General features: G+C 45.0%; 1 protein-coding gene across 2 annotated transcripts; it reads left to right on the forward strand.

Annotated features, from left to right (window-relative positions):
• The first annotated feature begins 6 nt into the window (after window positions 1-6).
• Window positions 7-13,453, forward strand: LOC120046171 (ubiquitin domain-containing protein 1-like). Of its 2 annotated transcripts, XM_038991187.1 has the most exons (4): window positions 7-62; window positions 626-767; window positions 9,776-10,003; window positions 10,265-13,453. In XM_038991187.1, the coding sequence occupies exons 2-4, from the start codon at window positions 680-682 to the stop codon at window positions 10,645-10,647; spliced, it is 699 nt and encodes a 232-aa protein (XP_038847115.1). In that variant the 5' UTR covers window positions 7-62; window positions 626-679; the 3' UTR covers window positions 10,648-13,453. The 2 variants fall into 2 exon arrangements, with proteins under 2 accessions (XP_038847115.1, XP_038847114.1); XM_038991186.1 differs by having other exon boundaries at window positions 13-767.
• Window positions 13,454-13,661: the final 208 nt, after the last annotated feature.

Below are 13,661 nucleotides of genomic sequence, written 5' to 3' on the forward strand. Positions count from 1 at the left end.
GTTGCTACCCGCACCAGGAAGAGAAGGGGGATTTAAAAACCTGGCTGAGAAAAATGAGAAAGGTTTGAAATTGACCACGGTGTTAAACGGAAAATCATATCAACAATAATTTTGGTTTAAAATCCAAGCTATCTGTTTAGAATAATTACGTGGTCGTGAGTACGTGAAAGGTTATTTACTAATGTTAACTAGCTAAATTAGCTAGGGCTGTCTCGCGCAACGACGGGTGGTAGTTATCAAGCCAGCGATCTAATGTGAGCTTGCTAACAAGTTGCTTAGCAAATTGTTGTCCACGAAACTAGCTAGTTGCCACGCTAACTTGTCTAAGTAGAATGTATAGAGGGCAGTCTAGATATAATGCAATCAATTATTGTTGACACTTATCCCGTTTAGCTTGCTAGCGAGTCTGCACGTGACTACTCATTTTGGAATGTTGGATCGCATCAAACAATAATAAAGCAGAAGTATCTAGCTAGCTCTTCCGCGCTTACAATTTAGTTGTGCGACCAGTGTTCACATTCCATCTAACGTTAATTTGTGGATTCTGCTATCAAGAAAAGCACCTTGACCTAGCGAGTTAATTTTGTACAGCGGTTCTAGCTATATCTAATTGTTTTGGAACTAGGTAGCGGTTGGCTAATAATGGGGCCCCGACATAGTTAGCCAACTGATAATAATCATGGGAGGATGTGTTGGGAGAGAACGTGAGGACACACAGGGCCACGGATCATCCAGAAGCAGTGGAAGGGCACACCGAAAACGTGGAAGTAAGTAATGGTAACTTTGTTGTCTGAGTGCATCGAATAGAAACATAGTTCAACACATTACGTGGTAAATGTTTACCATGTAGTACCATATCTACCCATTTCATTACTACAACATATTAACCCCCAGAGAAATATGGATTTCGTCCTTAAGGTTCTCACTCTTAACACGGGTACCCAATCTGGACTGTGCCCAAATAACTGTAGGATAAGTTTGAAATGTCCCTTCCCCCGTCTTGCAGGACACAAATGGACACGAGTTACTTCCTGTTACCTCTCTACCAGTACAGAAAAATGTATGCACTCACTACTGTAAGTCGCTCTGGATAAAAGCATCTGCTAAATTACTAAAATGTACCAACGATGGCTGTATAAATAGCTACCAACACAGCTAGGCTAAACCTAATTTGATCAGGGAAAACACCATTGGTTGACTGACTGTCAATAATACATCATAGTAGTTGAGTTGACTCTTCACCAACAATGTTATCATGATTTTTCATGTGCAAGTCCATTGCCTTGCTAAGATTATTTTCTGTATTAGAAAAATAGTGGCAGACTGCCATGTTTAACCTGTTATAGTTTGTTTGCGTTTTAAGTGACTGATGGAATGTAGATTGCTGCTAAAGCACTTTGCATAAAGACTGACGCTACAGGCTCCAAATAGCTTAGGTCTAATGAAACACAAATTGGAAACTTCCAAGGGACACGGAAAGCAGTAAGATCCCTCTGCCACATAGGACCTATCAACACCTCGGCCTAATTTAGAAAATGCAATCTTACACTGGACTGTGGGACTGTCATAACACAGTTTCTAAACCCAGAGGCGCAACATCGCAAGACTTCCGGGAAAGCTTGCGAAACAGACCATCCCGGGGTTAGGGGTTTGAGAAGTCAATAAGTGAAGTGAAGACCCGATGATGCATTTCTACGCATGAGCTTTGCTAGCCAACATCACCTTAAAGTGTGCTCGGGATTTCTATTGGAGAAGCAGTTTGTATTTCTTCATACTGTACGGTCTTTAGTCACAATGTGCCATTAGACTTTCTTGGTGTATTATACAACAGGGCTCCCGAGTGGCGCAGCGGTCTAAGGCACTGCATCTCAATGCTAGAGGCGTCACTACAAACACCCTGGTTCGCATCCAGGCTGTATCACAACCGGCTGTGATTGGGAGTCCCATAGGGCGGCGCACAATTGGCCCAGCGTCGTCCGGGTTTGGCAGGTGTAGACCGTCATTGTGAATTTGTTCTGCCTAGTTAAATAAAAACATAAAAAAATCGAAAGACCTCGTCTATAAAGTTGACTGAAGAACCAACAATGATTTGTAGAGGCTTCAGGACAGTGTTTCCCAAACACATTTTGGTTTTTGCCCTAGCACTACACAGCTGATTGAAATGGTGATCAGCTGATTATCTGAATCAGCTGTGTAGTGCTAGGGCAAAAACCAAAATGTGCAGCCCGAGTTTGTGAAACGCTGCCTTAGGAGCAGTGAGTGTTTGATGCAGGTAGACTAGAGGCACTCCCAGGCCGGTAATAAGAACAAGTCGTGTCATGTGCCCTACAGCAGTGGTTCTCAAACCTCTCCTCTGGGACCTCCAGCCATTCCATGTATTTGATCTATTCCAGAGCTAGCACACCTGATTCAACTTGTCAACTAAGTATCAAGCCCTTGACTGTGTGAGTCAGTGAGCGAGTTCAGGCCTACAACAAAATTGTGAAACGTCTGGGGGTCGCTGAGGAGAGGTTTGCGAACCACTGCCCTACGGCAACTGTTCCACCGGGGCTGCGTGCACCAGGCCGGCATGCAGTGTGCCATGTGAAAACAAGGAGATGTCTGACGTTTCTCAGTGTCATGTCTCCCATTAGGACTAGAAATAAGTACCAGGGTGCTAAGTTAAGAATGACTTGCTGCCTTTGTTTTATTAATTTTTTAATTTTATTTCACCTTTATTTAACCAGGTAGGCTAGTTGAGAACAAGTTCTCATTTACAACTGCGACCTGGCCAAGATAAAGCAAAGCAGTGTGACACACACAACAACACAGTTTCACATGGAATAAACAATAAACAAGCCAATAACACAATAAACAAGTCAATGACACAGTAGGGAAAAAAGAAAGTCTATATACAGTGTGTGCAAAAGGCATGAGGTAGGCAATAAATAGGCCATAGGAGCGAATAAGATACTGGTGTGCCTAAGAGCAGAAAAGTAAATAAAAACAGTATGGGGATGAGGTAGGTAGATTGGGTGGGCTATTTACAGATGGACTATGTACAGCTGCAGCGATCGGTTAGCTGATGTTTAAAGTTGGTGAGGGAAATAAGTCTCCAACTTCAGCGATTTTTGCAATTCGTTCCAGTCACTGGCAGCAGAGAACTGGAAGGAAAGGCGGCCAAATGAGGTGTTGGCTTTGGGGATGATCAGTGAGATATGTGGGTGGAAGTATTGTTTTATTCCTTGGTGTAGAACTTCATTTGGGTGTAAGCATTTGTTTAATTATAACCGTGGCCAAGTCATGTTGTAGCTACATGTAAAATAAAGGAAACACCAACATAGTGTCTTAATAGGGCGTTGGGCTGCAAAAACAGCTTGAATATGCCTTGGCATAGATTCTACGTGTCCTGAACCTATATTGGAGTGATGCATCACTATTCTTATAAAAATAATTATGAATATGTACTTTATTCAACTTATATATTCTTCCACAAGAAATTCCATAATTTGGTGTTTTGTTGATGGTGGAAAACACTGTCTCAGGCACCGATCCAGAATCTCCCAGAAGTGTTCAATTGGGTTGAGATCTGATGATACACACACACACCCTTTAAACCCCCCTATGCTCATTTGAGACCCTTCTTTCAAAGTCACTGAGATCTCTTCTAGCCATGGTATCCAAAATAATGGCCAACTGGGAATTTTTATACATGACCCTACGCATAATGGGATGTTAATTGCTTAATTAACTCAGGATCCACTCCTGTGGAAGCACCTGCTTTCAATAGAGTACCGAAGTATCAGTCATAATACCCATAAAACCTAGCAGTCAAACAAGGAAATGGTTCCAATCATTTTCCCACCATTCATTTTTGCCATAGGGGATTTTAGAAATACTTAAAATAAGGGCTGTGTTTCATGTAGGCTTACCCTGGTGTGACGTTTAGATAACCATGTAAATCTCTCTTGGACAAAGTGATATATATATACACTGCTCAAAAAAATAAAGGGAACACTTAAACAACACAATATAACTCCAAGTCAATCACACTTCTGTGAAATCAAACTGTCCACTTAGGAAGCAACACTGATTGACAATAAATTTCACATGCTGTTGTGCAAATGGAATAGACAAAAGGTGGAAATTATAGGCAATTAGCAAGACACCCCCAAAAAAGGAGTGATTCTGCAGGTGGTGACCACAGACCACTTCTCAGTTCCTATGCTTCCTGGCTGATGTTTTGGTCACTTTTGAATGCTGGCGGTGCTCTCACTCTAGTGGTAGCATGAGACGGAGTCTACAACCCACACAAGTGGCTCAGGTAGTGCAGTTCATCCAGGATGGCACATCAATGCGAGCTGTGGCAAAAAGGTTTGCTGTGTCTGTCAGCGTAGTGTCCAGAGCATGGAGGCGCTACCAGGAGACAGGCCAGTACATCAGGAGACGTGGAGGAGGCCGTAGGAGGGCAACAACCCAGCAGCAGGACCGCTACCTCCGCCTTTGTGCAAGGAGGTGCACTGCCAGAGCCCTGCAAAATGACCTCCAGCAGGCCACAAATGTGCATGTGTCAGCATATGGTCTCACAAGGGCTCTGAGGATCTCATCTCGGTACCTAATGGCAGTCAGGCTACCTCTGGTGAGCACATGGAGGGCTGTGCGGCCCCACAAAGAAATGCCACCCCACACCATGACTGACCCATCGCCAAACCGGTCATGCTGGAGGATGTTGCAGGCAGCAGAACGTTCTCCACGGCGTCTCCAGACTCTGTCACGTCTGTCACATGTGCTCATGTGCTCAGTGTGAACCTGCTTTCATCTGTGAAGAGCACAGGGCGCCAGTGGCGAATTTGCCAATCTTGGTGTTCTCTGGCAAATGCCAAACGTCCTGCACGGTGTTGGGCTGTAAGCACAACCCCCACCTGTGGACGTCGGGCCCTCATACCACCCTCATGGAGTCTGTTTCTGACCATTTGAGCAGACACATGCACATTTGTGGCCTGCTGGAGGTCATTTTGCAGGGCGCTGGCAGTGCACCTCCTTGCACAAAGGCGGAGGTAGCGGTCCTGCTGCTGGGTTGTTGCCCTCCTACGGCCTCCTCCACGTCTCCTGATGTACTGGCCTGTCTCCTGGTAGCGCCTCCATGCTCTGGACACTACGCTGACAGACACAGCAAACCTTTTTGCCACAGCTCGCATTGATGTGCCATCCTGGATGAACTGCACTACCTGAGTCACTTGTGTGGGTTGTAGACTCCGTCTCATGCTACCACTAGAGTGAGAGCACCGCCAGCATTCAAAAGTGACCAAAACATCAGCCAGGAAGCATAGGAACTGAGAAGTGGTCTGTGGTCACCACCTGCAGAATCACTCCTTTTTTGGGGGTGTCTTGCTAATTGCCTATAATTTCCACCTTTTGTCTATTCCATTTGCACAACAGCATGTGAAATTTATTGTCAATCAGTGTTGCTTCCTAAGTGGACAGTTTGATTTCACAGAAGTGTGATTGACTTGGAGTTACATTGTGTTGTTTAAGTGTTCCCTTTATTTTTTTGAGCAGTGTATATTAATACAAGTCCCTTTATCCCTCACGCCAGGGTAAGCCTACACGAAACACAGCCCTTATTTTAAATGTTTCTAATTTTCCCTATGGGGAAAATGAAGGGTGGAAAAACGATTGGAACCATTTCCCTGTTTGACTGCTAGGTTTTATGGGTATTATGACACCTCCACTGTGGAGCTCTATATCCACATCAAAGTTGTCTAGCAACTGGGGCTAAGCCTAGTTGATAGCAGTTTTCAAACAGCTTTTTGGATGTTCTGTGGAGGTTTGGCAGGCGAGGCCAAGTTTTATCTTTAGCCGCAGAATGTCGAGGAGGACTGTGTTTTGAAAAAGGCGATAAGATTGTCAATTACAGGGGTGACTATGTGTTCACAGTGAATTTGTGCTTGGCCCAAGCCTAGTTTTGACTTTCATAGAATTCATTCCTACATGGCTGTACTGTCTGTGAAAGGGATACTTCCTAGTCTTGCGGATATGCTTTTAACTTGCAATGTTGGTTCAGGGCTGAAATTGGCCTACTTCAACATTGACATTGTAGGGGTGAAAGCAGGCTGTAGGCCTCTAGGAACAGATCTGCCCTATATTTAGTGTTATCGGGGGAGGAGGCGCTATGATGTAAGATTGTAACCTATTATTTTGAACCCAAGCCCCAAGATTATACTTTTTAACAGCCACATACAGCCCACCGCTACATCACAAGTGTATCTTCGTGTCCTGAAACAGTACATAATGTGATCTGCAATGCAGTCCTGTCTGTAAAATGCAATTTACCAACACCCCAGTGTGGCATTATCTGCCCCTTCGTAACCTCAACAAGCCCCACGTGAGGAGCACACCCTGCTATTGCGTCATGTCTCTGGAATGCTTCTCTAATGCTGCGGCAACATGGATTCATGATGGGTGGAGATGCTCCTTGGCCTAGTGCTGCAATATCTGCACACCTGGAAATAGGCCTGCACGTTTCCAAACTATTTGCTAATCTGATGTTGAAACGTTAGCTGGTAATCAAGACGACACATTAGACCTATTCACTTTTTTCAAGAGGCCTAGTCTAGGCTATATGATGACTGGAAAGTCTACAAGTCCTTTTTCCCAAGACAGCATGTATGTTGAGTTGAACGTACAGTATATGATGTCCCTTACCACTGCGTTTCCCAAACTCGGTCCTGGGTGCACATTTAGTTTTTTGCCCCTAGGACTACACAGCCGATTCAAGTAACCAACTCATCATCAAGCTTGGATTATTTGAATCAGCTAGGGACAGAACCAAAACAGTCCCCAGGACCGAGTTTGGGATACCCTGCCTTACGACATTACATAGTGTTGCACACACAGTTGTGTCCTAGCCCTGTATGCTGCCTGATCCAACAACTCTCATAGACTAGTCCATTACTCTGCTTGAGTGCTAGTATGAAGATTATTACACTCTACTCCCTGTATATCCTACACTGTCCTACCGTTTACTCCTCGTAAGCTACCTGCACTCTAAATAATTTGTTTGGTGGAAAGGTGACCTTTTTTCGATACTTGGCAACTGCCCTTGGTTAGCCTAGTTGTCAATGAAGACCAGAGATGCCGCTGATCATGTTAGGACAACAATCGCCGCCTCAGCAGACTCTTCTTTGACCATTCAAACACTCGTTTGTGAGCTAACTGGGCCCGTTTAGTACCACGTGACAGACCGAGCCGAAGTCGCACTGGTGCCAACTATAAAACTCAGCTGCTCAGTTTGACACCAAGTCCTCATTGGAGGCCGGGACCTACCTCTCCATACCATTCTGAGAGCTGCTTGTCAGCCGTCTGCCTGCGTCCTATTAAGCCCCCTCTCTCCTTTAGGTTATGTGGTTGAGACAGGAGGTGTTTTAGAGGCGCTGTATGGTGGTCAGCCTGGCCTGGTGCTGAAGGAACACTTTACCACATGCTGAAAAGTGTTTTCCTGGCTTCCCCGATAGGTGTGCAGTGCTAATCCAATGCTAAGCATGGATTATCTTTCAGATGTACATGGCGTAATACTGTCTGCAAATTCTAATTCTAAACCCTGATTGAGGGTATAGAGAGCTGTGTGTGTGTGGGGTGGGGGGTTCTTTGCTGGCAATGTAGGGAAAACTTCTCCAGACGGGCAGGCCCAAACACTCCAGAAATGTCTTGTTAACTGTTGCATCCGTGCTAGTGAAACGTTTGGAGATGGAAACACCCATCACATGCTGTGTGTACCCAGTGCAACCGAGATTGCCACACACTCACTCTACGCTATCCTGGACCGTGTATGGTGCGGGAGGGGGAATTTTATTGTCCAAACAACCCCCCCCCCCCCCCCCCCCCGCTCTCGGGAATGCCTACTTTGCTCTGTCATGCAAACGAGCAGAGCCTAGATTGGTCTTGTTTATGTTGTGTGGCTCACCTGGCTGCCTTGAATCTGGCAGAGAGGGGAGGACTTTGGTCATGATGATGAGGAAGAGGGTTTATTATAGCTGGGTGTACTAGTCCTCATGGAATACCTAACGCTGCAAAGGCCTGCTGTGGCATTGCCAGAGCAACGTGTAACGTCTATTAGTTTATTAAGTATCTCTCTAGGGCAGTTTTTTTTAAAGAGCTCTAGTCTTCTGTGTCTGGTACAACTTGCTTATATGGTATTATGATGACCTTATTGAACATAGGTGATAGACTGTCCTATTATAATGAGATTCCAGGCATTGACAGACGCCACGACATTGTTGCTCTAGTTTCGTCCATGGTAATGACTGTGTCATGATGATGCCCCCCACATTGTCTAAGCCCCCTCTAACATTCTTTAATGGGTGTTGTTCACTCTGCGTCGCAAATCAATGGCTGCTGGTAAGTCTCATTAGGTAATAGGCTATCTAGTCTATTGTACTTGGAAATGAATATCTGAGTAATTTAGCAGATGCTCTCATACAGAGCGAGGTGAGACCACAACATAGAGTATAGAGTACATTTAGGGGTGGGAGGGGCAAGAGACCAGAGGTGGTGGAACAGAGTGCTCTGGTTTGGGTGTAGGGTTTGAGCATAGCTTGAAAGTAAGGAGGGTCAGTTCCCCTTGCTTCACTGTGGGCAAGCACCAGAGTCTTGAAGATGATGCGAGCATCGACTGGAAGCCAGAGTGTGCGGAGGAGCGGGGTGACATGGGAGGACTTGGGAAGGGTGGACAGCAGACGGGCTGCTGCGTTCTGGGTAAGTTGCAGGGGTTTGATGGCACAAGCGGGGAGCCCAGCCAACAGTTGCAGTAGTCCAGACTCCAGACGGGAGAGGACAAGTGCCTGGATTAGGACCTGAGCCGCTTCCTGTGTGAGGAAAAGTCATACTCTATGGATGTCGTAGAGTATGAACCTGCAGGTGCAAGTCACTGCTTAGATGTTTGCAGAGAACGACAGCATGTTATCCAGGGTCAGGCCATAGTTCTTTCCACTCTGGGAGGGGGAGCACCGTGGAGTTGTCAACCACAATGGAGAGGTCTTGGATCGGGCAGGCCTTCCCCGGGAGGAAGAGCAACTCCGTTTTGTTGAGCTTGAGGTAGTGGGCCGACATCCAAGCTGAGATACCTGCCAGGCACGCAGAGATGCGTGTCACCACCTGGGTGTCAGAAGGGAGGGAAGAGGAGTAGTTGAGTTTCATCCGCATAGCAATAATAGGAGAGACCATGTGAGGATATGACAGAGCCCAGTGACTTGGAATAGAAATGGCTTTGTGGCCAACAGATAGTTGGAGGAAGGCAAAGAACCTGGATTGCAGCCTTGACAGAAGTGATGATGTGGGAGGTACTCCCATTGCCCTATCATGTCTCCCGAAAACTGTCAAAAGGCCAGATATATGCAGCAGACATTCCCTATCATGTGCTAGATTGTATATACCCAGATAATCCCCATGCCCAGATAAGGACCTAGAGTTAACATGTTTACCATGTGGATGTCCTTGCCTTGGACATGCCTACGATCTAACTTTGGGAGGTGTTGAAAACAATTATGTGTACCTTAACTATATTTTGTAACAAATAGGCTAGAATGGGTATCTGGCACTTTGACATTAGCCCTTGCTGTAACCATATGGGTTTTTAGAGAGATGTAACCCAGTATATATTGCTGAGCATGTGACTAAAACTGTACCCGTTTCAATGCACTAAACAATGATGTGTAGCGATATTCTGGTACGTAGTCTGTAGGTTGATATTAGAAAAGCCTTCTAATAATGTGACTTTTTGTTGTGTCCCTCCCTGCAGGTCGCAATGAGCCCCTGAAGAAGGACAAGCCCAAGTGGAAGAGTGACTATCCCATGACGGAGGGCCAGCTCCGCAGTAAGAGGGATGAGTTCTGGGACACAGCCCCGGCCTTCGAGGGCCGAAAGGAGATCTGGGACGCTCTGAAGGCAGCCACCGTCGCCCTGGAGTGCAACGACCACGAGCTGGCCCAGGCCATAGTAGACGGAGCCAGCATCACACTGCCTCACGGTGAGGCACACACACACGCAAGATATGGGGAAGCTATGATAATCTGGGGGCACATTTGGAATCTGAATAGACTTGAACTGTCAGTACATTTGGAACAATGGTAATATTACACCATGATGTTTTTGCACAACTATTGACCTGATTATGAAATCTGATTCATGTTTCTCTGATTCATGCCTGAGTCAAGACCACTTCCTGAGCAGTTGTGAAATAACACACATTTAGCAACAGAACATGTTTTTTCCTCTGTCTGTGTTCCAGGCTCCCTGACAGAGTGTTATGATGAGCTGGGTAGCCGCTACCAGCTGCCCGTCTACTGCCTGGCCCCGCCGGTCAATCTGATCTCCGAGCGCAGCGACGAGGACCCCGGCGACAGCCCCGAGCCCACAGCCGCCCCCAAGAAGGAGTTCCAGCTCAAGGTGCGCCTCTCCACGGGCAAGGACCTGCGCCTCAGCGCCAGCATGGCCGATTCCATCGGGCAGCTGAAGAAGCAGCTTCAGGCCCAGGAGGACATCGACACGGCCCACCAGCGCTGGTTCTTCTCAGGCAAGCTGCTCACGGACAAGACCCGCCTGCAGGACACTAAGATCCAGAAGGACTTTGTCATCCAGGTCATCGTCAACCCGCAGGCCCCCATTAACTAGGTCCCAGATGAAAGGAGGATCGACGGAGGAGCCCTGGATAATGGTTTTACCGCTGATCTGTAAAACAGAGAGGTGATTTGGGGAATTACGGTTAATAGATGAACAACAGAAGGGAGAGACTCTGAAGTGCTGCTTTTCAATGTTTCATTGTTTACCATTAAAGAGTGTGGTTCTTTTCAGTGTGTCACTTCTCTATAGGACGGTTGGTCGATCGATCCAGACGTTTCAGACCAGACCACTCACCCGAAGGGGTGTTTTCTGTCACTCACCACACGAACTTTGAAGTAAATCATAGTAGAATTGCCCCCCCAGACGTGAGACATTGCAGGCGTGCACCGCACGGCACGTGCAAGGGGTCTGCGTCTGCACTAACCAAGTGCCAATTGAAATCGCAGAATCTTTTACATAGTTTGTAAAGCACATCTTTTTCTGTCCCTGGTCTCTACTCTGGTACCCTGTAATGGATACTTCCCACGATCCTCCCTCAAGTGATATACAAAACTTTTTCTCTCATTGTTTTCTTTCTTTTTTTGAGTTAATCTCAAACAAAGCTTTTTTGCACAGTTGATTTGTACTTGCGTGGAAGTTTGTGTGCCTTCAAGGAAGAAAACTAAACAGAATCCTGCTTTTTTTACTGCTAAAGCCTTCTGTCTCTAGATTCAGGAATAATCGTTTCATAGATCTATACAAATCCTAAATATACTGCTGCATTTCTCGATCAGCTGTCTCTATGTCAGTTATTGCATTTCAAATGTACCACTGGTGTTTCCATGGATGTTAGCCCCGTGTTGTCCCTAATGGTTGTATGCGCCCCCCCACGCTCCTATTGTCAATGTACCGTAAAGTGACAATGATTAGAGAGCCTAGCCCTTGTATGCTGTGCCACATTACAATCCTGAGGTGAAATGGGAAGCTCAAGCTACAGTGAAGATGATAGGAGAACGTCTCTCTGTTTTAGTATATAGTCATGGAAGAGGAACAGTGGTTTTCTGGCTGTCTTGGGTGGCACCTCGCTGCACATGAGGTGCTCCTTTACCCTTCACGTCAGTCCTTTGTTTTTCCATCTCTCTCTAAGCGCTTGTGCCTCTTTCTTTTATGGCCTCATCAAAAGAACATAAACAAGATACTCAGTGGTGGATGGTTAAGCTGGAGGTGGGAAGACTTGTTACCAGGCTATTGTCATCATAGTTATGCTATCATTTAAAGGGATATTTTGGCAATGAGGCAATTTATTTACTTCCCCAGTGTCGGATGAACACGTGGATACTATTTTTATGCCTTTGTGTTTTAGAATGAAGAAAGTTAAAGGTAGTTTCACATGCCAATGCTAACTAGTGTTAGCGCACTGACTGGAAGTCTATGGGTATCTGCTAGCATGCTATGCCCTTTAAGGATTTTAGGTTTGTTGTCTGTATAGGCATTTGAACTTTATCCAACTTTAGCTCAAACAGTTGATCAATGACTGTGCTGGGAATATATTTGTTATTAACCTTTATGCAAACTTGAGTATTTCTCTCAACTTACAATGTATGTGCAATACAAAATAGACCTCGTACCTTTTGATTCTCCCCTTATTTCATATATACAGTAGCATTAGCTATGACTATGTAAAGGTTCTCAGAAACACAACATAGGAGCCTGCTATCTTCAGATTGCTTTGTTGTACAATCAGCCTTTGACCTTGTTCAGAGTTTCATATTGCTTTCATCTCTGTTTTGAAATGTTGTCCCATCTATAAAAGTGTTCAAATGGCCACTTCTTTCTTTTAATGGGATGTCATCACTATAACAATCATGTACCTTGCGTGAATTGGCTTGGCCCTTGTCCCCCCCCCATTTTCTGTGAAGGTTAGCACAGCCATTTGGGCTCAGAAAAATACCTAACTTTGCAATAGAGCCTCTTTTTAGTCTCCCACCTCTTCTGTGTAAAACAGTAGAGACCCATGTTCTGTTAGCTGTGTTGCTACATCTTGTCTCAATCCCTCCTTGCAGAATGTGGCTCAAATGTTTGCTTCATCTAGGTTAATTTAGTGCTATGAGAGGTAACGAGATACGTCGGTCTAACATCAATGTACAATCCCTACACCGGACAGCACAAAAATAGAAACCTCAATGTAATCTATGTGAGGGAGCTGCACGATGTTGCCAGTAAGGACAAATCTGATGCCACAGAGCAATGACATCACACAAGGGCCGTGGTTCGATCCAGGCCAGGGGAGCAGGGGAGAGAGAGCGACTTCTCTGCTCTTCCTTCAGTTTTCTGAGGCCTGTGAACCTCCCATCACAATAGTTGGGAGAGATTTCAACAATTGTCTAGGAAAGATCCCTTATGCAGGCAATTAATCAGACACGCTTTCTGTTTTAGTAAGAATGTACAAGTATGTTTTGTATGCATGATACGTGTTTGATCATATGGGGGTCAGATCAGGAGTTTCATTTGTATGTTTCTGTAGTGTCCTAAGTCATATATTAGTCATGGTACACAGGTGGACTCAGTCATGCAGTAGACTAAAGCTGGTAATATGGCCATGGATATTTATTTTAGTTATTTTGCGGGTTACTTTAGGAAACCATGTACACTGCTTTATGTTCCTCTCGGACCTCAGATACCAATAAGCCATTGCATTTTAATCAAGCATTTTCACCAGGGTGGATCAAGAGGCCTTGCTCAAAGCAGAAACATGCAAATTGTGTTTTTGTTGATGTCCACAAGGATGTATAAAGATATGTATATTTAGTCATTTGGAAAAAATAAGTGATTATTATATATGAGATTTCTGATAATTAAAAATGCTTACAACAACTCATTTTACAAGTGACGTGTACATTTATAAGATGATTTCATTTTCAACCTTGTTTTTAGCTGTAACAATTACAATTATTGTTAAAGGAAATCTCTCTCTTCATTTTATCCTGTAGCCAAATCTGTATGTGGCCTTGGACCAGAATATCCTTACTAGCCTCTGTAAATGAATAACAACCAAAGTGATTTTTTATTCGTTTAAATGTTTGTGT

The sequence above is a fragment of the Salvelinus namaycush genome, chromosome 4, assembly GCF_016432855.1.
Source record: "Salvelinus namaycush isolate Seneca chromosome 4, SaNama_1.0, whole genome shotgun sequence".
NCBI classification, from domain to species: domain Eukaryota; kingdom Metazoa; phylum Chordata; class Actinopteri; order Salmoniformes; family Salmonidae; genus Salvelinus; species Salvelinus namaycush.

What these genes read in the sequence shown, in the direction of transcription:
- LOC120046171 (XM_038991187.1), top strand. Translation starts at nt 680, where the DNA reads ATGGGAGGATGTGTTGGGAGAGAACGTGAGGACACACAGGGCCACGGA. An exon ending in GGCACACCGAAAACGTGGAA is followed by an intron (nt 768 to 9,775) that starts GTAAGTAATGGT and finishes CCCTCCCTGCAG; the next exon opens with GTCGCAATGAGCCCCTGAAG. An exon ending in CAGCATCACACTGCCTCACG is followed by an intron (nt 10,004 to 10,264) that starts GTGAGGCACACA and finishes TCTGTGTTCCAG; the next exon opens with GCTCCCTGACAGAGTGTTAT.